Source organism: Gymnoscopelus microlampas (genome assembly GCF_963454915.1).
Source record: "Gymnoscopelus microlampas genome assembly, chromosome: 11".
Classification (NCBI taxonomy): Eukaryota; Metazoa; Chordata; class Actinopteri; order Myctophiformes; family Myctophidae; genus Gymnoscopelus; species Gymnoscopelus microlampas.
Window position 1 is genome coordinate 33,420,387 of NC_139948.1, and position 27,811 is coordinate 33,448,197.

The 27,811-nt window shown below is 41.6% G+C and overlaps 1 protein-coding gene across 1 annotated transcript; it reads right to left on the minus strand.

The window, feature by feature from the left end:
- On the minus strand, positions 1-26,932 carry cntnap1 (contactin associated protein 1; the record flags this gene model as incomplete). Its single annotated transcript, XM_084070715.1, has 24 exons — positions 26,831-26,932; positions 21,377-21,484; positions 20,736-20,929; positions 20,287-20,440; positions 19,553-19,756; positions 18,066-18,250; positions 14,592-14,741; positions 14,186-14,447; positions 13,867-14,016; positions 13,210-13,384; positions 12,674-12,780; positions 12,039-12,161; positions 11,281-11,484; positions 10,605-10,761; positions 10,394-10,521; positions 9,833-10,006; positions 9,132-9,350; positions 8,350-8,589; positions 7,580-7,819; positions 6,384-6,511; positions 6,052-6,145; positions 5,102-5,332; positions 4,639-4,683; positions 1-209 (listed from the first exon to the last, which is right to left on the minus strand). The coding sequence occupies exons 1-24, from the start codon at positions 26,892-26,894 to the stop codon at positions 1-3; spliced, it is 3,945 nt and encodes a 1,314-aa protein (XP_083926841.1). The 5' UTR covers positions 26,895-26,932.
- Between the last annotated feature and the right edge of the window lie 879 nt (positions 26,933-27,811).

The window sequence follows — 27,811 nt, forward strand, 5'->3', positions numbered from 1 at the left end:
CTATTCACTCCTGAAGTCATCCTCAATTTCCGGAAGGTTGCGATTTTCTTTCCTCAGGGTATCGGTCAGCGGTCTGGCACTGCTGGGGGAATCCAGATGATGCTTAGCCTTGGGCTCGTTGGTGTGGTAACTGCCCTTCTGTTGGTACACGTAGATGTAGATGCTATACAGGCCTCCGAAGAGCAGCATCGCTGCCAAGATGACTATGACTGGGGCGGAAAACAAACTCTGTTAACAACATAGACGTTGGCCATAAGGGAGGTGCAATGTGTCACCACTTCTGCAATGTGTAATGTATAACGGTTGTGCAACATGTGGGCCATGAGGATAGTGCAATATATCATTGTCAGCAGGTGTGTATATGAATTGTAGTATGTGTATCAAGGTACTATATGTGTATGTTATTTTTCTTCTGTGGAAATTCAGGATGGGCATGAGTCTAATGCAAAGTTCCCTATGGGGACAATAAAAGTATATCTTATCTTATCTTATCTTATCTTATCTCTCCTGCAGCACAGTGCTCCTCAGTGCTCATTTCATTTACAAATGGATAAATGAACATTGAAGCTTTTACTTTGCACAAAGAGAGAAGAGCAAAGACATTGCCGAGAGTTTTCAGGGGGATTAGGTGCATGCACCACCACCTGACTGACTTTGTGACACTGCCACATAAATCTGTGAAAGGGTAGAGTTCCTGTCCATGTATTTGAAAGACACATAACATACTTGGTGATAACAAAGGGAATATATTGGTTAGAAATATGGTTGAATATTTAACAACTACAAATTGTGTTGTTTTGATGAACACATCCATTCATTCTCTGGTGTTGTCAGGGTTCATTTCATAGGGGGAGCTGTGGGGGAAAAGTTCCAGGAAGTGAGGAAATGGAAATGGATTCCATTTTAGGTGTGAAAGAGTGTTTGGTGTGGTCTGACAAAGAGACTCTTTAAAGCCTACATTGTAATCCAGAACTTTAAACCATTGGATATTGTGGTCGATAAACGTTAAGACCTAAATAAGGGAAGCTTTGCCGAAATTAAGAGGATATTCTGGTGGTGGATATTATGAACAGAATAAAAGAACAAAGGACTCTCCTGGAGCCTCTTGGCATAAGGTTGGTTGAGAGGAATATATTTTTTCTTTTTATGCAATGCATTGATATTTATCCTTTTGGGACTTTGGGGATTACGTGATTTTTGGACGGACAGAATATTTTCAGCTTTTGTTGGATACTACTAGATAATTTTTTGGAATATACCTTATTTTCATTGGAATCATACAAGGAAGTTTAAAGGAACTTTAATTTTATGAACTGACGGGACAAAAGATCTGGGTTGACTAGTTTTCTGAACATTTTTAAATTGTAAATCAATGCACTGATGATGAAATTGTTATTTTTTTTATTATATAAAATATAGCAAAGTACAAGGTTTAATTACAGTATAAAGAATACTGACGCAGGTACACAACCTTTTATTTGTTCAATGTAACTCAGCCATACAATTTATGGTACTGATTGTTACTTGACTTCTTCTGTCCCTTGCTACGAATACATTCTTGGTCTTCACTGTTTACAGCAGTGGTTCTCAATCATTGTCATGTCAAGGACCCCCAAATTAATTCATGTATTTGGCCGCGGACCCCATCTGAAAATATTCGTTCATACAATATTTGTGTTAAAATAATTCAATTAATATTCCAAAAATGTTTATATTTTGTCAAGACCTTTTGAAAATAGCCCATCTATAAGCTCACGCCGCGTTGTGAGCTTAGATCGGCTATTTTCAAATGGCCGATAGTATATAGGGTTAAAGTGGTTTTTGATGCTATATTAACACATCTTTGCTGGGGAACCCCTGGTACCTCCTCAAGGACCACTGGTATTATTGGTTTCTGTTGTTCTGCTATGAATGGACCATTTGCCACCTGTGTCCTTGCTGCTCTGGAAGCAGCAAGCAACAAGATGGATTTGTCTCATTTTCAGGCAATCTGGTGACTTTCTGCTGTAGTGCATCTTGAACGTCTAGGTGGCCCTTTTACTTTGTACTGCTTACTACAGCATAATGGAGATAGACTGCCATTCATCATTTCAGCAATATTTTGGTAGCCCATACACAGTTAAATCCTCAGTGTTAATTCTCTGAGAGACTGTACACATGGAACCAAAAGCATAATTATTTATGCTTTAATTATTTAGTATCTAGGTTAATTACTATTTGGTATTTCTGTATTTCCATTTTATGTTGCGTCCCTTACCCCTAGACTAGGGGACGTAACACACTATGTATATTTTTACTGTGTATCTCCAGTATTTTAAATGTGTGCGGAAACACAGAATAAATCCATAATGTGATCAAGGAACACATGATGTGATGTGAAGTGAACCTTAACAAATGACTTGTGCAAAAACTAGCCGAAATTTCTCTGAAATAACTTTTTTGCCCAAAACGAATTCTGCCGAAAACAAATTCCACAGCCAAAGCACAAAAAGAAAGAAAGCGGTTAGTAAAGAATAATAGCCTATGTTGTCTGTGCTCTGTGTACAGCATAACATTTCACCTATAGGCATCCTTTGATACAAGAGATGCAGTTTCTCCAGTGGCAGCATATTGTTATATGAGCAGCTTATGAACCATGGCTGATGTGTGATAACCAGAGGAGGTCATTGTCTGCGCTGTTATCGCTAATGACATGCTGATGTTCTGCATCAGCATAATACCTCTTCAGTAAGCTAAAGCATTTATCTGAGCTGAATACTAAACAGGGTTCGGGTAATAGGTGGGGTAATACATACTCCCATCGCGCGACAGTGGCACTTGCTGACAAGACTTGCCGGCAAGTGACACCATTGCACGATGGGATATAATTTAAAGCTGCAATCTGGTATCTATTTTAATGTATCTGTATGGCAGAGTATGTTACTACAATATAACTAGCACATCTGCAGTGGTTAGAGGTGGTCTCCGTACTCTTCCATTGAGAAATGTAGACCCTGGTGTCGGGTAGAACACTTACTAGTTTACAAGCAGTACTGCCTGAAGCTCATAAGTGCAATAAGCAGGGTTTCTGTCTTGGAAGATTGCGTTCAAATACCAACATGAAATTTATGGATTGCAGCCTCAAGCTTAACGGTGCTCCAGTAAGGATCTCAGACAGGGATAGAGTAGAGACTCTGAGATCTTTTCTAATCCTCAGACCTCTGGCTTTCATGCTCAACAGCATGCTGAATGTCCTGCTCTGGTAATAATACACCATACACAGGAAACAGGCCATTCCTCACTCAGTGCGCCCACACAGTAGGGATTCAACATGGCAAACGTGAAATCGAGCAAAGACACCAAGTTGATATTTTCAGGGCTACAATCAATTAATTAAAAAAGATTGTGTGCATGCAAAAGACATTCTCTTTCTTTGTGCTCCCCCACTCATAGAGAAAGTTAGGCATGTGTGGATTCAACCACATGAACCCTTGCGCCCCTATTCCGGGGCAAACATTCCGCAAAAACAGCCAATTTACAAGTTTGTAGATCGATTATTTGCACCAAAGAGCGGTAATCTGAAGAATCAATTTCTTCAGACTCCACCTCGCCCCTAGCACTTCACTCTCTCTTTACCCCTTCTTGCCTACTTCTCTCTCGATTGATGCTAGCGACTGAACAAGATTTGTCTATGCAAACTTTATCTTGTTCACTAGTTCTCATTCTTATTCGTCGGCTTGTTTTTCTAGACTGCAAATGTTAAGAATGACATTTAGATAGCATGTTATTTAGACAGATGCCAGGTTCATGGTTTACCTGGTTTCCTATATAGGATTATTTACCGTGCTTATTGTAAGTCCCTCTGGATAAGAGCTGCTAAATACCTAAATTGTAGGGGTAAATGTGTTGTAGGGGGAAAAGGAGCACACCACGTATAGACCTCTCGGGGGTCATTAAAGTATATTGGGTTTAATTGGTTAAATATCACACACTTACATTCTCTAGGAATACACCCAGGGAGATTAATTAAGGAATGTTTCATAATTCATAACATGATCAGGCAGCCTGATTCAGGCTACGGAAGGGGAAGTGGATGTACTGTTCTTCTATATCTGAGGAGCAGTAATTCAGTGTGAAATTACTGCATGTCTTCCTGCTGTACCTATTTCTACAAAGCATACTCTTTCTCTGCTCTGTATATTTTAAGGTTTTCAGTCAGGGGGATTTATCAAACACCCAAAGCCTGGCTTTTGAGGGTTCATTCAAATGATCAACCCCCCTCTTAATTTAGGAAGGTATTAAGATAATAGGAATGAGGAGTTCTTACTGCTGAATTAACTGGTGTGTGTGTGTGTGTGTGTGTGTGTGTGTGTGTGTGTGTGTGTGTGTGTGTGTGTGTGTGTGTGTGTGTGTGTGTGTGTGTGTGTGTGTGTGTGTGTGTGTGTGTGTGTGTGTGTGTGTGTGTGTGTCTCTGTGTGTGTCTCTGTGTGTCTGTGTCTGTGTGTCTGTGTGTGTGTGTCTGTGTGTGTGTGTGTGTGTGTGTGTGTGTGTGTGTGAAATGGGGTTTGAGTCTAAAATGAATGGAAGGATTACATTACTGTTGTTCCCGGCTGGCCAACATGTGAGCTTGGTTGTCTAAATATTTTATACTTTACTTACCAGTAATCCAAAACAAGCCCAGGTCATCGTGGATATAGAAATATTCTGGAATGGAAGCATACATACAGGACATACATATAAGAATCAGAATATAGTGGTACAGTATAGAGTACAGCAGTGGTTCTCAAAGTGGGGTCCAGGGGCCCCCAGGGGTTCCAGGGGGTCCCCAGCTAAAGCAGTTAATATAGCATCACAATCATTTTTACCACTTTATCCATTTATATGTTGGCCATAAAAAAAAATGGCAGATCTACAAGCTCACAGCACGTCACTTTATGCCACGTTGCGAGCTTGTACATGTTTTGAATAATCTTGCATATTTATTTTACATAAGTCTTATCTTCCGGGGATTCCCTGGCACAAACGCTCTTCAGATGGCGTTCCGCGGCCAAATACATATCATTTTGTGGGTCCTTGACTTGAACAAGCTTGAGAAGCACCGCAGTACAGAAGGTAATCTCACCTATGCCAGTGAACCAGGGATCCACTTCCCATGGGACGTAGCCCAGGATCGGAGGGAAGGCCCCACAAATGGACTCTGTGACGATGCCTTGTACAGTCACAGGGGGGTTTGTCTCGTTTGGCCGGAAGTAGGCCTTCAAAGGGGCATAGACGTTGTACCTCACCCCAGATATGCAGCCGATGAAGCCTGGAGCGTTGTGCTTCTGGATGACATACTCAATGTCACCAACCTCTGATGGGGGAGGGAGACAAATGAAGGGATTAAACAGATTCTCTGCTTTTACGGATTGGTTCTGCCAGACAGTAGGATTTGTTTATTACAATGTTAAAATATTAAAAGCTATAATACAGGACTTATTTTAATGATTTAAAAAGTTATTGTAACCAATCTGTAGAGTATGTTAATACAATATAACTATCACATCTGCAGTAGTTCAAGGTGGCCTCCTCTTCCCTTGATAAATTTGGGCCTGGTGTCGAGTAGGACACCAACTGATTGTCAATAAAGTAATTTGAAGCAGATTTCGGGGCACCACCATCTTTATTAAAGTACGGACATCATTGCAAGTTTTATGTCCGATTTACAATGGAAATAAAACTTGTGGATTGTCCCTTTAACTCATTCACTGCCAGAATTATTTCAGGCCGCGTTTGCCCACTGCCAAGATTTTTCATTGAAAAAAAAAAGTACTCAGGAGCCGAGATACAGCATTTTTAAGTTTTAAGTTAACAAGGAAGTGGATGGGAGTCTAGATCTTCGAAAAATCACATCTCCTTGGTCTTTGGGTGAAATTCTTTTTTTTTTTAAGTAAAAATAAATAAATATATATATATATATATTTATTTATTTTTTTAAAGTCGTTTTAGTCGTTCTAGGCAGGCATGGCTTAGGGACAGAAGTCGTTTTAGTCGTTCTAGGCAGGGAATGAACTGGAAAGTTAAAACATTTACCCATCACTCTGCCCAGGAACATGGATTTAGGAGAATCAAAGCTGGAATCCTCCACGATTGTAAACTTGTCCACTATGGGCTCCATATAATCAACCTAGGTAAGGATTAAAAACAGGATTCAATTATTGTATTAATATTGAATTATTGTATTATTAGAATTGTATTATCAACTATAGATATGAAATACACAACTTATCAGGGTTTAAAATCAATGCTTTAATTTATACTTGATGCAACGTGTTGTGAGCTGGTACTCTAGATTGGCTATTTTTGGCACACAGCATGTGTAAATCAGACTTGTATGATAATAATGTGCAAGCTTGACCAGTCACCTGTGTCTTAATGGTTCTGTTGTGTCTGGTGATGTTGATGTAGTGCGGGTACCCGTCTGCCAGGTTTCTCGTAGTCAGCGTGTACGTGTGGCTCATCATCCCCAGTTTATACATCAGCTGTACGTGACCTTAGAGGGAAAAGGTGACATAGACATCATCAGCTTACAGTAATTATGAATAAGTACATTCCACTTTGCGGTGGTGATTGTGGCTTCACTGTGCCTTTCTGCTCAATGAAGCTGACCCGCAAACTTCAAATTTCCTAACTTGGTTAAAGACACACACACACACACACACACACACACACACACACACACACACACACACACACACACACACACACACACACACACACACACACACACACACACACACACACACACACACACACACACACACACACACACACACACACACACTGTTGATGGGCATTGCAGTTCGTTGTTGACTGTTATTATAGTCTATCTATGGAAATCATGATACAACCCATATTGACAGAGAAAATCCTTTCTGTATTTTATCCATTGTCTGTGTAACTACGGTCCCTATAATGCAGTTTGCAGGTGTTACATTCCAATATGCACGTCCCAGTTTGATTACATGGGGAGATATATGGCCCCATTACATTATCCTGATTCATACATCTTCTTCAAGTCAAGATCACTATTTTGCCATAGACACAGTGAACGAAGACAATGACACCAAAGTAGCAGCTAAAACCAGGAAGTAAGGGTTGTAGTATGGATGTAGTATTCACATTGTGGGATTGTAGACCTACCCCAGTGACATTACGAAAACGTTAAACCTACAACAAAAAAAAATGTAGTATATATCTGCTGTCGGGCAGAAACCAGCTAACTCCAAAATGTGCATTTTTCAGGAAATGAAATAACAAAACATATTTTTTTCATCCACGCAAAAACATCTTCATGAATGCAAAGCTTCATGGAGTGTGTAATTGATAGAAGATAAGTAATTTCTTTGATGAACTACTCCTTTTAAAATAGATCTGCAAGTACAAATGGATCACAACGCGTCACTTTGCTACACACTGTCAGCTTGTAAATCATCTATTTTCGCCAAATGTTTGCCTGTTTTCGCTGAATGTTTGGTTATTATCACATGCCCAGAATAGGTACGCTGGGGTTCATGTGGCTAACATGAGGTGATGTGTGCGGGTTACTGATCTCTCGTACCTTCCTCGGTGAGAAGGACAGCCATGAAGTCCTGGACGAAGGAGCTGATGTACAGCAACACAGCAGGGGTGTGGACTGTGCTGAAACTGAACTCGATCATGTCAGCCGTGTCGTTGTAGCCCAGGCTGAAGTTGTCGTAGTGAGGGTCAATCCAGATGGCCCACGCCGCTTCCTCTGTCGTGGGCTTCTTCCGGATGTCGTACCGCAGCCACGAGCCGATTTCAAAGTAGGCTCCAATATCTTGAGTGGGAGGAAGGAAGAAACCGTTGCTGTTAAATTAGGTGTCTACCAGGACTGCTACTATCGATTTTAGTGATTATTCTATCCATGAAGTTTTCGATTAATCGAATATTTGAAAAGTGTGTTTTCAACGAATCGACTCAAATAAATTTGAATAGATTTTTTTTCTTTTTTATAATTGACTAATTCGATTAGTCTGATTAACCACTTCATCACTATTATAAAATAGTGATGAAGTGGTTAATCACTTACAAAACTAGTGACAATATCCAATCTACAAGCTTTGCAACACGTTGTGAGCTTGTATCGGCTATTGTCACTATTTTGAAAAATACAATTTAAAGAAAAAAGTGATATTTCAAATGATTTCCTCCATCGATTATTGGTGATTTTTGTTTAATTGATTAAATCAATTAGTTCGATTAACTGTTGCACCGCTAGTGTGTACTTCTGCTTGTAATAAGTGACCACTTCACTGTTTTAATATACTTTTTTTAAGTGAAAACACTTTTTCATATGTGTAAACTGACCTCTATGACAGTAGAATCCATCGAAGGCTGTGTTGTTACAGTCACACCAGTAGGAGGCGTAGCCGTCGATGCACTGACCGTCGTTTCGACACGGTATGGTTGCGTTGAGACACTGGCCAGTGCAGTTCCTCCGTATGCCTTGTTCTTCGTTTACTTTCCCCTCTAGATCCAGAGGCACACCATTCATTCGTAATCCACGCATGCAGCCCAGGAACGGTCGATGTGTCTTGTTGGCTGCACCTGGGTAAAACCATAGAGTTACTGTCAGTATCATTGTCAGTATCATGTCAGTATCATGGTCAGTATCATGTCAGTATCATGGTCAGTAATATGGTCAGTATCATGTCAGTATTATGATCAGTATCATGGCCAGTATCATGTCAGTATCATGTCAGTATTATGATCAGTATCATGGCCAGTATCATGTCAGTATCATGGTCAGTATCATGTCAGTGTTATGATCAGTATCATGGCCAGTATCATGTCAGTATCATGGTCAGTAATATGGTCAGTATCATGTCAGTATCATGTCAGTATCATGGTCAGTATCATGGTCAGTATCTATCAGCATCATGTGTCCACACGACCCCTTCACATGCGTAGTAGTGTCTACCTCTGTGCGCAAGCGCGTGCGCAAGTTCGTGAGTTGAGCCCAAAACCGTTTTCGCTCGTTCATGTAATGGGCCCCAGCTGTGGTAAGCTGCACTACCAGAGTCTCTGTGGCTTAATGCATATCAAACTGGGCGTCCTTGAAATTCAAAAGGTTGAGAATCACTGCTTACCTACAAGGAGAGGTTGTGTAAAAGCCATGGTGACAAAGGTCTCTCCAGGGAAGCGTTTGACAGTCCACGGCTGCCAATCAACTTTGATCCGGGCCACCTTCACATTGAGCTCAGCTTGGACAAAGTGCCACTCATTATCGTCGAGGGGCACAGGTGAATTTAGAGTGACATTAACGATGCCGTCGCCAACCATGAATAGAAACACGAGGTTATGGGTGGCTAGTAAAATAAAGAGAGAACAAAAGAGAACAAAAGAAGAATTATTCTAAACTTGATTAGAGGGTTTCATCACTTACATGCAGTGGTGGCTGGTGGACAGTAACTATACTTGAGTATTTGTAGTTTTGGATACTTTCACTCTACTACTTTTCAAAGACAATTTTTGTAATTTGCATTTATATAAGAAGGGAGAAAGTATGAATGAAACAAATATGAATGAACCACTTAAGCCCTATTTCAAATACTACCTACGTCACACCACCGATACGACCAATATGTCTGTATGGCTACCGTCGTTAGCCAATTTTAATATAGGATAGTGAAAATATTAGATCTACAAGCTCACAACGTTGTGAGCTTGTAGTTCTGATATTTTCACTCTGAGTAATATTTTACAAGGAGTATCTATACTTTGACTCAAGTACTGTGGATGAGTACCGTCCACCACTGCTTATTTATGGCACAGGTGCACAGCAACTCACTGTTGAGCTCTAGTCGTATGAAGTTACGAAGGTGGTCGTCAGAGTTCTCCAGGAAGACGCAGTTGGCCCGGTAGGTTTTGAAGTGGAAAGAAATGTCAGCGCTGGGCCCTGGCTTGAAGGGAGGGAAGGTTATGTAGGTGGGCTTGGTGAAAGCCACGGTGTTCCAGATGCTTCCTGTAGGATAGAATGACAGAAACGTTCATGAACTCAACCGAGCTGTACATTTTCTTTTTTAACCAGTGGTTCCCAAACATTTTAATTTCAAGGACTCCCAGTAGGGTATGTATTCCAGAGCCCCATAACTCTGCCGTACTAATGGAACCAAATGGACCCTTACAGGTCCATTTGGTTCCATTTGTGCATTATTTGTATGTTATGGAGTTATGGGGCTCTGTTTTTACACTGTCAGAGTTACAGACCTGTAAGAGTCCATTTATTTTGCTGGGGACCCCCTGTAACTCCCTCAAGTACTCCTGGGGCTACCCAGGCCCCACTTTGAGAACCACTGTGTTAAACTATTCCATTGTTTCTGTGCAACGTAAGTCGTTCTTATTAACTTACTGTCTCCGTGACAGCGCAGGGGCCCAATACTCCACTTTGCCTCTGAGTTGGTCCTGTTGGTATCCCCTATCACTATCCTCCTCACAGGCAGATGGTCTCTAAAGTCCAAGTAGCCTTTGTCTGAGTACCTGGAAAAAACACAATCGTGGAAAGTTAGACTTATCAATCAACGTCTGAGATGGAGAACCCTCTGAGGCGGTTGCTGTCTCACCATGATCGATAGTCCGCGTCACAGTTGCACTGAAACTTGGGATCCGTGCAGGTCTGGTTGATTGAGCAGCCGCACTTCTGGACCTCGCGGAACGTCCCCCCCCAGTAATGATGGCTCTCATTGTGCCGACCGATCCACCATCCAAAAGGTCTTCCATCTACAAGAGACAAGTATTGTATAGCTCAGTATGGGGGTAGTTATTTGAAGTGATATGACAAGCTTTCACACAGAATGTTTTTTGGTCTTTCCAGTTGTCTATCATCTAGGGCTGGACCATATAACTTCAAATCAAAATCACAATTATTTGAAACCTTTTGCTTTGATTATAATTAGTGAACTATTCTTTTTTTAAATTGTGAAAATAGCAGATATTGTAGAGCTGCTATTTTCACTACTGTTGTATGCCACTGTTGTACAACGAAGTATAATACACGGTTAAGTGTTTAATCAGACTGATCGATTTAGTCCATTATAAAAAAAACAATTTGATTTTTTTGTGTTGATTCGTTGATATAGGAAATAAAATAAATATATATAAATAAATAAAAACTGCTTCTTGATTATTAACCTACATGAACAAGATTAAGTCGGTTATTGGTTCTAAATATTGGTTTCAATATATTTTCGGTTAATTGCCCAGCCCTACTATGATCACATCCTGGCCGATCCAACTCACTGGGTGTGTTGAGAAGTCGTGACTTATAACAGGAGTAGTCAATCCACTGCTCACAGTACATGGACGTGTTGGCCAGAGCAGTGACTTCAGCCCAGGACGCGTTCCAGTAGTTGACATCTCCAATGTATGGCCGGTCCACTGTACTCCCAGTAACCTTGGTGTATTCCACGCGGTCATGCATTATGACAGTCCATGCCTTGTACACTGTACACAGGGTTAAAACACTCATATCAAATACACAGCAACATCCAAAGTAAACCCCTTTACACACTGACTTCAATGAACAATCCAGATTTCACTGTGCATGTGTGCATTATTACTACAGAAAGGTTAATGAAGAAAAGATTGACAAAATAGTCTATTGTCAATAGACTATTTTTGAGTCTATTGATGTGATATTTTGATGGCAGCATACTAACTGGACCCTTAATGGGTTTGAAAAACAAGATAGACTCAGTTAGGTCATAGTGGCCCAACACCTAATTAGTCATTAGTTTATGTACCATTACACACAAGCACCCTACAGTGCTAATACGCATGCACTCACATATGGACACACACACACCTACATACACACAGACAGACAGACAGACAGACAGACAGACACTTGTGACAGCTGAAACAAAGAAACAGCTGGGCCAATCTTGTATACACCCTTTTAATTTCCCCTGTAATTTCTGCAGCCAGTCCTCATCCTTAAACCACATTAAATTGATAACTGGCATTCCTGCTGAAGATTGGAGAGAGGTGTTGCTTACATCCCATTGAGCAGTACACTTCAAATGGTTTGAGGGGTCCGCTGAGGTCAGGGTCGATGGTGTAGTTGCCTGACCAGTACTTGCCATGGAGTCTGTAGGCTTCACACGACTCTTTGTACACCGCTGTTTAAGGAAATCATGAATTGTGTTATTTTAACTTGTCACATCTAAAAAAGTTGGTTATTATCGGTGGAAAGTAACTAAGTACACCTACTCAAGTGCTATACTTTTACTTTACTTGAGTATTTCCATTTTCAATATTTCATTCTTCTACTCCACTTGAGTTACAAGTTCCTTTGTAGATTTAGATGTATTACAAAACCTACATCAACCACTTATAACAAGCCCTATTTTATACTTCAGCTTTTCGAAAATAGCCAACCTACAAGCCCACAATGCATTGTGAGTGTGTAGGTCTGCTATTTTTTTTATACTTTTGAAAACATTTGTGAAATGGGTCATTCATAATGAGTACTTTTACTTTGATACTATAAGAATACTGTATTTTGATGCCAATACTTTTGTACTTTTACTCAAGTGAAACTTGAGTAATGACTTTTACTTGTACATTGTGGTATTGCTACTTTTACTTCAGTAAAAAAAAACACTGGTACATGTAATTAAACAGCACTCACACATGTGACACACTTCTCCTTTGTAGCCTGTGTTCTCACACAGGCATATGAAATCGTCCCAGGACTGGATACATCTGCCTTCATGTTCACATGGATTCGGGGTACATCTTCAAACAAAATATACAAATTGACTTCAGGTTCTAAGCATGGAGATAGTGACGTCATTTTTCTATCTGGCGAATCAAAGATCACAGCATGCTCACATGTCACAACATCTATTTTCTCTTTGATCTTTGTCTCTCTGCACCAGACCTCAGGCAGGGTTTATGCGTTGGGATGTGGGATTTAAGGGCTGTGGTCTAACTCGCTAAAGGGTGACGAGTGTCATCAGCCCCAAATGCAACAAACAGACATAATTCACACATCTGTGCCAGGCCCTCCACATGAATGTTACATGAGATCATAAGCACTGGGGGTCATAAATCTGTCTTATTACAGTATTTGTTATTAAGAGGAAATGTACCATCCCTGACAATGATCGACAGCCCTCTCCCATATCCAGGATAATAATCTCTGGTCCATCTCCCAAACTGTACCTATCAACGATGCCGCAGGTGCCAAGCAGCAGCTCAGCATAGCGCCCCCACTCGCGATACAGGATGAAGTCAATGTCAAGCTGCTCGTTGTCTATGTAGATCTGCTGCATGCAGCCGTGGAAGTGGTTCAACTTGGTCTCGCATCTCCTTACGGTGTTGTTGGTTTTCGGACAGCCTGATGGCAGAAACCAGGTGGTCAAGTGTAAACAAGTTTTGTTTTTTTGTTTTTTCTACATTTTTATCCCACGATTTTGTAACCCATTTTTCACCCAGTGCCAATTGCCTAAGCTTGTAATCCCGCTACTCTCCCTCTGCCAGACCTGGGGAGAGCCCCGAACTGAGCTCATGCTTCCTTCAGTGCATGAGGAGTGAGCAGGCCACTTCTTATCACCTGACAGGGGGGAGTTTCCCCGGTAGGCACGTGGAAGGAACACGTTATTCCCACCAGTTCCTTTCCCCTCCATCAGGCGCCCCGTCTGACCAGGGGGAGGCAGTATAGAGACCAGGATTACTGCATGTTTTTTTGTGAGGGTACCTACCCAAGGGGACACGGGAGAACATGCAAACTCCACACAGAAAGGCCCTTTCTCCAACCCCACCAAGTAATTCTGTTTTGACAAAGGGTGACAACATCTTTTGGTGAAGTCGTCAACGTACCTCCAAAGAAGTAGCGGTCTCCTGTGCGCACTGTGAAGGGGTTGGTGATCCTCAGCGGAGACCCCTCCTCCTCGTCGATGGTTAGTGTCAGCAGGTTGTCCCTGGCTGCCAAGTCCACCGTATGCCAGTAGCCGTCATTCAGTCTGTATCCTAAAAAGAAGACAAGAATCTATAGTGATCTTGTCAATATACTGTATGACATCCATGCAGAATACATTAAATTCATAAACCTACCGTGTCATCCTCTGAAGTGATAGCATTGAATAGTACATGTTTTATCTCAATCAATTTTTTACAACAAGACAAAGTGTAGTCCCACCTGCAGCAAACTGCAGTTTCTTCTTGCCAGGCTGAAATATAGTGACATTGACCTGTCCCTCACTCAGACCCAGCTCTAGAGCACCCAGGTCGTCAGCGAAGCGTGTGAACATTAGCAGCCCAGTGTAGTCCCAGGAGCGGAACTTGAACTTAACAAACAAATTAGGCTTCCTGAAGTAGCCTGGAACCTGCAGGTAGTTATTAGGCCCAGCAAAGGTCATGGGTTTGCGTAGAAGGTCGCGGCAGGCGAAATGCATCTTTTTCTGAGGAGAAAGATAAAATAGAAAAATTATGTAAAAAATGACTGTGAAATCTTTACTTTCTTTCGATGGACATCTTAAACTGGATATATGTGAATATGATCAATGCGTGATCAAGTATCAAAGAAAGCTAATGAAATGTTCTACCTTTCGCGGGATGCGGATCTCAGGCTCTTCATTTTCAGCCATGTCAATGATGTTGTTCCCATTGATGAAGACATTCTCCAAACAGCCCTGGAAGTTTGGTGTAGTAGGGAGGTGGGGCATGTTGTTCTCGATCACGCCACCTACAGATAACTACAAGACAGGCGTTTAGGTGGTCAGCCATCAAAATAATGACAATTATCCCAGAGTTCTTCACCACAAATGGGACAAATAGTTTTTTTTTGTTTTCCGTTAAACCAATATAATGGAATATTTGATAATCAAGTATTTAAATGTGAAAGTAAGGCAAATATTTGACCACTATCAAATTATCCTCATAAGAAATTGAAGTTAAACACTACCTGCCAATACCTGAACTAAACCTACGGTATAACAGTCCTTCAGATAGCTACCAGCAGAGGTGGATGGAGTACTCGACCCCAGTACTTGAGTAAGAGTACAGAGTCCACCTGGTTAAATGTACTCCGCTACAAGTAAAAGTAGCTCAGTCAAAATGTTACTCAAGTAAGAATAAAAAAGTACTTGCTTTTAAATATACTTAAGTATTCAAGAGTACATACATTTAAAAATACTTAAGTACAAGTAAAAGTAAAAGTACATTTCTTATTTTTCACATCAATGAATTGACCTTTTCAGGCTGTGACCCCCCAAAATAATCATATTTGAACTGGGGACCCCCCACCCTGATAAGCACTTGGAATGTAGGAGTTGAGGCAATCCATTTAGTTTGACTCAGTACTACAGATAAATACTGGGAAAATACCCGATCTACAAGCTCACAAGGCCTCGCAAGGCACAGGCGTTGTGAGCTTGTAGATCAGCTATTTTCAAAATGTTTGCCTCTGTCTTATATTTTTTGACAATTTGGCCAATGTTTGACCATTTTTTATAGTATAGTTTGTTGATTATCGTTGATGCAGAATGGTCTTTTTTCATTTCTTTTCTTTCTTTAGGTATTAAAAAGGTCTTAAAAGTCCTTAAATTGTCACTTCACTGTCATCTGGGGACCCGGGACCCGACCCACAGGTTGAGAACCACTGATCTAAGCAGTAGCAGTGATGTTAGGTTTTCAATGTAGTTAGTGGCTGCCAGGACCCAGGAGTGGTCATTTGAATTTTAGTCGAGTAAATCAACTGTAGATTTTAGTCGACTAAAATCTTATGATATTTAGTCGACTAAAACTAGACTAAATGTAAAACATTTCAGATGACTAAAATATGACTACGAAACAGAATTTTATTCAAAAGACTATGACTAAAACTAAATCAAAATTTGTTGTCAAAATCTCAACACTGACTGCTACAGTATGTTTTCAATGTCCGTGCTGACACACAGTAAACCCTGACCTCCACTAATAACCACTTAATCCCTGTATATACTTTGTTTACCGGTGTCCCCCCAGGGCTCTATATTGGGTCCGCTAACTAATTCCTCTAACCCAAATCTCTTCAGCGAAAATAGACGATCTACTGTATACAAGCTATAGCTATAGCTGGTGGATCTACTCATTTCGCCACTGAAGAATGCTTTCCAACAGAATGTGGACGATAGGGTTCATGTGGTCATGGTGGAGCTGGATGCCTTCGGTTTATAACAGACACAACGATAGAACAAACACCGCTACTATCTGCTTCAATCCATGCTCTCATCATAAATGCCCTGTCAGGAATGTCATCCTTTGGCTGCCTTATTCTCCTCATACACAGCTCTCCCATTCATTCTGAACCCCACCACGCTTCCTGTTTTTCTGCGTCTCGGGTCGATCCGCTTGTCTCTCCCAATTTAGCCCCCATGCCCCGCCCCCCCTCCCCCGTTGCCCCAGATTGCATCCTCGAATTCTCGGCTGCCCCACCACGAGAGAGAGAAGATTCTCTTGTCTTCCCAAAGTGGAAAATAGTTTGAGTTGGAATGTCAAGACGATGGTGATGGCACCGGACAGAACCCCTCAACACACACACACACTCGCACGCTACAGGGAACATTGGATAGGGTTCCTTCTTTGACGAATACAACGTGTGGCCAATTGCATTTTAGGGGGGAAAAACAACAATCAGCCAACCTAAAAGTACTCAGCACTTTTCAGCCTTCCTAGAAATGTACAAAAGTAAAATATTTGTCTTGGAAATGTACTCGACTAAGAGTAATAAGTATCAAAGAAATCTAATACTCAAGTAAAGTACAGATCCTCAGAATATGTACTTAAGTACAGTACTCAAGTAAATTTACTCAGTTACTGTCCACCTCTGGCTACCAGATAGAATGAGCTTTTATCCTCAAAATGGCATGAATGAAAATGAAAATAGCAGCTTCAAAAATAACATTGCTCAGCCCTGCCTGGTAGAATCCTGAGAGTTATACAATTATGAGAGTGTACAAATGGACGCAAAGGGTTCATTTGCACACTCTCAGAGTTAAATGAACACTCAGGATGTTACAGTGTGATTTGACATTGTAACTAGGACACCCTTATCTTCACAATCTGGGACTGAAATTCTTGCACCTGCTGACGAACAAGTGACTGTGTGCGATACCATTTTCAAATCCACATGAATTTTACAACAGCAGTAGCTAAATGTGTTTAACATACAGTATGCCTGGCTGGCTATTATCTCAGGCTCTATCTATCTATATGTGCTCTTTTTTGTAATGTTGCTTGTTTTCTGTATGGGGACTACGGATGGAAATTTGCATTCTTGCATTTTATGTGTGGTGTTCATTAATATGCACTGTCCCGTCCAAATAAACGTATAAATAAATAAATACTACACTACAGTGATTCCCCACTGGTGGGCAAGTAGGCCCCCAAATCATTGGCAAAACACAAAGAGTTTAAATATAACATCAATATAGAAACATGTAATGTAATGTAAAATGTAAACAAAATGACATGGTATTTTTTCTTTGTGTTTTCATTGTGATACTGATAGATAGGAACTTACTACGATAGTTCCATTGATCCAAGCCGGAACACAATCGATTTATTGATCATTGAAATAAACATGCTCTGAAAATGTACACAGCCCACTCATCTGACCACTTAACTCATTCACTGCCTGAATTATTTCTGGCTGCGTTTGCCCACTGCCAAGATTTTTCATTGAAAAAAAAAAGTACTCAGGAGCCGAGATACAGCATTTTTAAATTTTAAGTTAACAAGGAAGTGGATGGGAGTCTAGATCTTCGAAAAATCATATCTCCTTGGTCTTTGGGTCAAATAAAAAAAAAAAATGTTTTTTTTTTTTAAAGTCGTTTTAGTCGTTCTAGGCAGGCATGGCTTATGGGACAGAAGTCGTTTTAGTCCTTCTAGGCAGGGAATGAGTTAACACTTAATGTGTAAATTGGACCGCGAGCGCTTTCAAGACTTGAAAGTGGGCCTCGATCCAGAAAAGGTCCACTCGTCTTCTAGAAAGGGCTCTGTGTGTCCAGGCAGAATGATGAATGCGTTTACATGGGTACCTGTTTGTCCAGGTCCAGATAGGTGAACTCTCCATTGCAGATGCCTGTCACTGTCTGGCTGTCCACTGTGAGGTTCACCTGACGACCATGGCGTTTGATGGTCACATAGTGCCAGTGCTGGTCATCCAGGATGTTTCCAGCTGTCAGCGTGGTCCGACCGTCTACCTTGTGCACTGTGCTGCTTCCTGAAGTACAAAATAAGCAAACATGCTTATCCTAACTGAGCCGGCAACTAAAAAGTACTCGAGGGTAAAATTGGACCCGTAGGCAGAGATTTAGCCATCAGTCAATTTGGTGGTGCTGAGATTGCCTCCCACATACGGTGACTTAACGACTCCATCTCCATATTCAGACAAACCAGCTTTTCCCAGGGTACCAGAGATGGATGACTTCAATTTGCTTCAACATATCATTCTACGCCACCACTGCAGCTACTGCAGTTTCCTATTTTGCCAGATATTTAATTGCTTTCACTCAGTGTCCCCTAATTTTGTCCCTGTTTAGATAGATGCACCCCTAAGGTGTGATATTTCACTCAGCATTATAGTGAACCCTCCATAAACCTCATTCCTATGGTGCTACTTCCTACAAATGGCACAGAGCGCATCTGTGGCATCACCTAAGTCCTAAGCCACTCCTCAAAATGGTGTCCAGGGACCCTGTATTATTAATGGAGGGATTGTATTTATCCATTTTCCAACTCCCTCAGTTTCTCTTATCACGTTCTTATCTTCTAGCCTGCAACTACCTGGGTGAGAGGATGGCCTCCCTCTTCGACATAACATCGGCCAAGTATCCATATGCCATCAATGAATAGTACAGGATGAAGAAAGAGGTATGTCATAGAAAGTACATCATCATCATCCTATAAGATTGTCATTGTTCATCTACCAATTACAATCAGGTAGCAAATCAGTGATGTCAGACCTCGTCACGGCAAACAAAGTTGAAAGCTTTCATTTTTGTTTTAGTTGTTGTTTCTCCAAGCACTATTGGTTTTTGTATGTCACATCATGGCAGTAGGCCTACTACTCTATTTTGGCTGCACAGCAAGGATGAGCATGGCCAGTCTGCTTTGTGTCAACCAAGTGTCCCTCTGCTGCACTGCAGCAGCCTTTTAGATTAAAATCGTATTATAGTTTAAAGTCCTTCTCCTGTGCCTTTGATGGACTAGATGCTGTCCCTAAATCGTCAACATGCCAGACGTAGGAAAATAGATGATATCTTTGAACATGGTTTCAAATGGCTAATCTGATATGCAGCAGGAGACCAGTCAAGCTTGAACCATATTCAATTACAGTTTTGCCCAAACCAGGACAAAATACACTCTAAATACAAAACAGCCTATGGCAGTTCCATTGGTACACTGTCAGAATTCAATTAGCACTGAGGATTTTACAGAAATAAAAATAAAATGTATCAAATGGGAGTCCATGGCCTAAGGCAAACCAAACTGGGGGTTTGAAGTTAAAAAGGTTGAGACTGACCTAAGCTAATATGGAGGTAGAGACGTCCTTTCTTTAATTCCAATGAGAGGAGGTCTCCCTGAACACCTTCACTGTGCAGCAGCAGGCCATCCTGCTCCAGGGTCTTGAAGTTGATGGCATAGTGGTCCTGGAGGGTGCGGGACCTCTTTCCTGGGAACATGTAGACCACGGCGTCGTCCCCATTGTACTGCAGGACATACGAGTCTGAAACACGGATTACAAAGTCAATGCTCAATATTAATATTCTGGATGTATTATTGAAGTTATAACAGATTTTTTGATTCTTTGTAAAAGTTCTGCTGATTTTGTTTTTGGTGTAATTAGCACGGAGGTACAGAAATGCTACACACACAGTGCCCTGTTGATTAGAATCAGAATTGAGAACTGTATGTTTTTGCACGTACAAGGAATTTGTCTCGCGAGGTTGGTGCATTGTAATTTCTCAAAAATAAATATGTAAAAGTAAATGATAGAAATATAGATATACGATATAGACACTGTGAAGGGTATACATACCATATAAATATGGATAAATAAATATGAATTATTGCATTTGTTTTATATAAAAGTAAAAGTCATATGTATTGTAACAGTGGCAAAACAGAAGTTAATATACTTAAGAGAGATGATTCAACATTAGTATTGCACACTGTCACTGGGTATGAATCAGTGATTGTGAGTCCCCCATGTTTGCCATAGGGACACTATGATCATTGAACACACTTATTATTTACCATAGGGACAGCCAAACAGCTCGAGCCTCACGCCAATCTTTCCTCCATTCTCAGTGTTCCATGCCAAAGGCAGCAGGCGAACGTGTTTAGCAGTGAAGGCATAGTGGAAGACATTCCTCTTCACCTGATAGTAGTTCCAGTTTCCAGGCATCGTCTGCACACACAGAGAGAGAGAAAGTGGGGGCGGAGTTGAGTTACTGACACAATCCCTTGATGTTACTTATTAAGAGGCTGGAGATGAGCAGACGAAGAGATTAACCTTGGCATTGCTGAGAGCTAATGCAGTGTTCTGTTGTTTTGTGCCATCACTGATTTCAGTGCCAGTCTTTATTGCCAATGAATGTAAATGGCATGCAAAGCACTTGATCAACATTTACAGCATGGATCAAATCTGAATGAATGTTGTAAAGTCCTGTCTGTCCAAACCGCTCTCCCTCTGCGGAACCTACCGAGTTGCCACCTTTCATGACGTAGGGGGTCCAGGCGTCTGGCCGATCTCCATAAAGCAGCGTGTACCTGGAGACCCAGTCATAGGAGTTGAAGGTGCCCTGGGTGGCGATGGCCACAAGCCTGTACTTCCTTTTCAGGTCTATCTGTAGCCATGGCTGCCTGTCCTTGAGGGATGGGGACCAACCACTGCTTCCTGGAGTTGAAAACACAGTACACACACGCACGCGCACACGCACGCGCACGCGCACACGCACACACGCACACACGCGCACACACACACACACACACACACACACACAGGCGTGTAAAGGGGGTATGTTAAGATTAGAAGTATGCAATGTTTAAAAAGTATAAAATGTGCACAGGTACACAAGACATCATTATGAAGTGGAATATTCTATATTATAATTTCACTGTTTACTGATGAGAGAGTGGATATTCAGTCATCAGATTTTTACGGTATTTGATTGGTCAGGGGCAATCACGTGGTTGTAGCTTGCATGTGGTTCAGGTTAGGCACAGGTTAGTTTTAGGCAAGGGTTTGGTGAGGTTAAGGATCTGGATAGGTGGACATTCAGAGTGCCTGATGGCTTAACATAGCATTTCCACTATAAATGTTATAATATGAAAATGGACTTACCATAAAGTTTGGCAAAGTTGGCAGAATACAGGAAGTTATATCTAGAGGATGCCAGGAAGGAGTTGGAATAGAGCCCTGAAACCAGGGGCTCAACACATCTTTCTTCAACTTTAGAGAGAAGAGAGGAAAGTCTTACACACAAGTCTTATTGTTTTGACATGATGCATTTCTGAGAAACATAATAAGGTAACAAGATAAGGTAACATTTATTAACACTATAGTAATTAGTTTAGGCAGGGAAAAAGCATGTATTATTCCTAGGGTGTGTTAAATGTTCTACTGGAGAACTCAGAGATTCACCTTCCACAGTGCTTGTGGCTCAAAGTTCCTAATGCTTGTACAAGTTCCTGTTTGAGGAGGTGGACCAGTGACTATTAATCCAAGGACTAGCAATCTGAAACCCACGCCTACAGTAGATACAGCACAATCTATCTTAATGACTTCATTTCTACTTTGGTGGGGTGAGATCAGCTGCAATGCAGTGGAAGCAGTTACGCCAGTACTGATGTCTCAGATTTAAATGACTGTTTCAAGTAAATACATCACAGCCCATTTCCTTAACAACAAGTACACAAATGGGCCTGTATGTTGAGCTTTTAAAACAATAATTGACATGAACAAGACTATACAGAGCTTTTGTGTATATACAATCTCTGTCTGTTTGCCTCTGTTGTTGTGGAAGGGTTTATGTCTGCTGATGTGTGGGAAATAAAGCGGTATACAGCAGAGCAATGGAGAGTCTGGGTTTGCATCTGTGTTATCCTGTGTATGCTTATTGAACTGATAGAGAAGAGAATAATTCACATCACACCATCATAAGCCATCTGCTCAGGCCCATTTTCCCACTGGCTGCAATTACAATTGACTGTAATTCTAATCCTAATCTCCTTCTTGTCATTGCCACACATAAATGTCCAATGTCTTGACCTAGAGCTGCAGGAAAACACTGTCTATAATAACCCTAATGGTATTATATAGAAGCAATAAGCCATGCAATAAGCTGTGGTTTACAGAGATATGTGTAATTTTATGGTGGTAAATTGTAATTTTTTAAAATCTTATATTAGTGTGTACGGTACTTTGTTGTAGAGATCCAGGTACAGAGGTGAGAATTTCTCCCTGGAACAGTTTACCCCTTGCATAAAGTATTCCACTTCTATCAACACTTACATCTCATCTTCATACACTTCCAAAAATCATTGTGTATCATGTGTTGTTTTATATCCGTTTTATGCATCTTATTTCATTTTCACGACATGAACCCTTGCTTCCCTATTCGGGAATAACCAATCTACAAGCTCACACCGAATACATCACTTTGTGACGCATTGTGAGCTTGTGATAAGCTATTTACACTAGTTCACTAAGATATTTTCACTATACTACAAAGGTTTTACTGATTTGACTTGTCTTCATTGTGCTGCACTTTGGTCAACATTAGATTTCTTTTTAAATGTGCTTTAAAATAAGCTGACTACTTGACTCGCCCCAGCTTCTCTCGCATCTGTGTTTTTTTATGGCAAAGTAGGGGCTGTGGCACATCATCATTCTCTGTTCCCGCAATCACAATGCTCACTAAAAGCTGGCTTCCTCCTGCTGGCAGGAAACAAGATGGCAACACAGGCTGCAGATGGACTGAAGTGAGGCAGAGGATGCAGTGCAGCTTTCGAAATGAAACTGAGAAAATGGGCCTGAGACTACAGGAGCTCCTAGGGAGAATTTATGAATGAATCGGGCCAGCTGTACTGATCCTTTATTTATAACCCCCAAATCCACACAATGACTGATTCATATTTTTGGGCATTTGATGCTCTGTATTGTGCATGAAAGCACAATTTCTCAACTCATTATCATATCCGCCTCACTTGGGAGAAGAATGAAATCTCTTCGTCATAAGATGAGGAGTTCTTTCGGCCTTCGTGCAAGGACATGCAGTGCACTGAAGTGCACGCATCATGCTGAGCCAGGGTAATGTGACCTTCACTCTGTGTCCCTGGATGCCTTGAACCACGTGAAGGTTGTTTCTATAAATGTCCACGTCTATCCTGAACACATTAAGGCACGGAGGCACTCAATTTAACTCTGAGAATGTAAAACTGGGCCCTCCACTGACACTCCAGATTTCACTGTGTAGGGATTCCCTGCTCTCCTGCAGTGGTTTATGAAGGGGGCACATGTGCTGTGTCATGTATCTGAGTGGGGCCTCCATTTCAAACCTATTGCAGTAATGGGACATTTTCTGTTATTGGCTTAAGGTTTATTGCAAGTGCTTCTTGTGAACAGACCGGGACTGAGAGGAATTTAAATAGCAGCATCCTGCAGCTCGTCCCACCCCAACGACATCAGGTTAACTGAGGCCACTCATGTCTTTTGCGCAGTTCTGCCTCATGGTAACATCGTCACACGCTGTTCCCCTCCCATCCAACATCTCTCTCTCTATCTCTCTTCCCCTCCTTCATCCCCAGTCATTGTCTCCTCACCAAATCATCCACTCCTCGCTCCCTTGCTCTCATCTGCCTACTCTCTCTCCCTCTCTCTCTCTCTCACATTCTCTCGCCCTCCCTCCCTCTCTCCCTCTAGCTACTGTATCTCTCTCCCACACTAACTGTATAATAGACCTTTCAAGTAGGCGTTGTCACGTCACAGTAGTTCTTGTACCTGAAGCTTATGCAGAACACTCTGTCTGTCTCTCTCCCTCTTTCTCCATCTGTATAACAGTGCTAGCTCATATTCCATATATCATTAAGGGGCTCTGGGAGCACTGCTGGGAAATGGTGAGGCTGTAAAGCGTGGATAGCTGTACAGCCAGTCTTGCTGACTCATCAATTTGGTAACACTGTAGTGTTGGCTATCTCACCCAGGCTAACACGTTTGTTAGTGTATACTGTATGTACAGAGCCAGCTCTACACGACAGAACCAAATTTAGTTCACTTTTCAGGCAATCAGCCTGCAAGGTTCGTTTGAATTATTCATGTCGAGTCAGGCGTTACAGTAGGGAGTGTCTGACTGCCACCAGAAATTTGAGTTTAAAGGTGTAAACACGTCAACTGTAATATACCACAGGCACATGTCTCTGGTGGAAGTTCAGTGCTCAGCTCGTCTTTATGTCTTCTGTAATGCTTAATCTATGGTCTGTTGTACAACGAAGTATAAGTCAGATTTCAGAATAGGATAGCGAGGTTTCCACGTGGAGCATCTGGTCCCTCCTTCATCTAAATTTCAATTCCCCTCAGATGGACCAAGCTGTTTGCCTCAGAGTCTCAGACAATGACAGTGACAACACGCACGCATGCACGCACAGTCGCGCACACAAGTTATGACAGGAAGTGAGCAGATAAGAGAGGACTGCAGGAGAGTGAGAGGACTGCATAAACAGAGGGCGAGAGAAAGACAGAGAGGAGAAAGAAAGAACATGCAGTTGAAATCCTATGCAACCTCCGCCTGCACAGTTGCCAACAGTATTCATTATGCTGTTGAGAACATACGTACATATGCATATGTACGCACACACACACACACACACACACACACACACACACACACACACACACACACACACACACACACACACACACACACACACACACACACACACACAGTCACGCACACAGAAAAACTTGCATCATACATTTACTCTGGGACCTGAAGGCTCTATTTTAATTTGGCACAGCTCTGCTGTGCCCCGTTTACACAGCACATTTACAAATTGGCTGGCCTGCAATGGGGCGCTGGCTACTGGCTACACTTGAGACTAAAAGACCTGCATATCCTATACAGTACATGCCATCATTATGATACACCATATTATATAATAGGAGCATTTCATGGGCTTCTGTGCTAAAGTAGATAGCACTTACAAAACAAAATGTAGGATGGGACATACAGTAAGTTACAATTCATTGCCTACGTAAAGCATTGTCACCACCACATCTCAAACATGCTAAACCCTTATCACACTAACCAAATACCCAGTCTGGTAGCTTTGTGTCACTATAACCACATTACTGTTTAGCTCAGAGGTGATACACCCCAGCTCCATGTGAGCAGAGAAAGAGGTGTGGGCATAAAGTTCAGTTTTTGGTAAGGGTAGAAAAAAGGACAGGGAATATTCATCTTTGCCCTTGAGCAATAACCTTTGCTATTATTATGTGCCCTGTGTTCAAGATCAGTACAGTGATAGATCATCTTCCTATCAGCTGTAATCAGCTCCAATGCACCTCAAACATTAGGCCTTAGTGCAGATGTCACACATGCTTGTCCAGCTGATGTCAAAACTAATGAGTCATGCATTTCACAGTATTGGCTGCCTATAATCAATTAATTAAGGTCCTCCTGCCATTGACATCTGGCACAGGGCTTAATAGTGATATAATTAAGCATCACAGATTAATAGCATTGTACACATAGGATACACATGCACAAGCCTTTCTCAAAAAGAAAAATCCATTATTTTGACGCTAACACTGCACCACCTCTACAGCTAACCACTTAAATCCCAGCATCCATATTGTGGTGAAAGCTTTTGCAGAAAATAGCTGATTGACAAGCTGAGCTTGTCGATCTGCTATTTTTAAAAGTTTTCCCCACAATGACAAAAACAAAACAACAGAAAATACACTAGTAGGCTATAGAGCCCTGAGGGACTCCATTTACCCATGGTTTAAGTGGTTAAATTCGCTATAGGGCACCTGATTGATCATGACTCCTGTGTTTTTTTGCTCCGTCATGTGTAGGCAATCTATTTGTGGACAGGTGCTGCACAGCACAGTCGCTCTGCCAAAAGTACTGCAGTGGGGTGGTCCCACACGCCACAGCATGCCGGTTAGGACTACATGGAGCTCTCTCTCTCCCTCTCTCTCTCTCTCTATTCCTACTTTGAAAATAAATATGCATAGCGCGTTCTCAACCAAACATGAAATGATCGGAGATGATCATGTTTTTTATGTTTAACATCGTTTAGCAACAAGACTTTCAGCTATAACACACACAGCCTCGCAAAGCGGATACGAGTCATGATATGCTGCAGAAACTTGCTGGCTGGCGCTAGAAAGCACCGCAATGCAGACAGTGAGGGGATCATGATCATGATCATCACTGCGCGCGTTCAGCCGAACCGACACATTTATTCCTCTTATCGGCCACACACTTTCGTGTCAGAAAGCAATGCTTTATAGCGGAATTGTGTAAAAAAAAACACGGGCACTTAAACCGTTAATGAGCCTTTCTGAGTGTTATAGCATGTGCTGCCCTTCAAGCACCTGCATTTTGCCCTCCAGCGCTATTTTCATCTCCTTGTTAATTCATTTAACAAAATAACTTTATGGTAAAAACATATATATGTAAAACAATAGCCTATGCTGACCAGGCCTTCCTTCCTACACATCTGCTTATAGGCAACAACAGTCAATATCAAAACGATTAGATCAGAATAATTGCTGTTTCATAGGACTTACGTGATGAGCACTGTTGATGAAACCCCAAAAATAAAAGGCTTATGCTCAATACTTTGCAATTCATCCTTCACTTTAGGAGACGTTTTCTCCGCTATGTTAATTAGATGGTTGATTGTTCTCCCTCCACCGGGCAGCACGGTAGCATCCTTCACACCCCCTTCACCAACTTTAACTCGCGCAGTTCCAACTACTGTTCCCGGGATCTCGAGCAGCCTCTGCCGGGGCGGGAACGCGCATCACTTGTGCTGGTGCTGATGCTGCGCTTCGGCGAGAGCGCGCACTTTAGGTTATATTCTGTATCTTTGTGTTAAACCTTTGGGTAAGGTTAATAAACCTTATTTCCAAAAAATACTATTCAACGTTTTGCAGATGTGTGTGACTTGCATGCTCAAGCCTGCATGGCATGTGTCATTACAGTTCCTCTGCACCAGCACTCTGGATATTCAGTTTCACAGGAGGATGGAGTGGAAGCAAAAAAAGAATAAGAAAAAAAAATAACTTTGAGTCCAACGTAGATTGCTATATTCCCAAAATTGGAAAAAGTGTATTTTGATATCGAATTCCCCTTCAAACAATTCTTCAGCAAACAGACAATGACAATAATGTTTCCATTTCCAAATAGTAATAAGCTTAGTAGCCTATAGCAGAGTTATTCCTTTTTTGCTGCATTAAACAAGACTACTGCCTCAGAATGATCCCTGGCACCGCTCTCATGCCCACCAGCTGGTCAGGGGTGCACTGCGCTAGCCAAGGGGATGGTCAGAGCCTTTCTCTCCAGGAAAACAGATCCCAGCATATCCAGAATCCCATGAATGTCCTCATAAGATATCCAGTATCAACGAGGCAGAACCACAGAGTGAGAGAGTTGCAGCAATATAAGCTGCACTGCACAACTCTACTTCCAACCAATCTGACCTTGACTAAACATCCATGCAGGTACAGAATGACTGCACTTTGGATGAGTGGAACAGATTCAGAGCA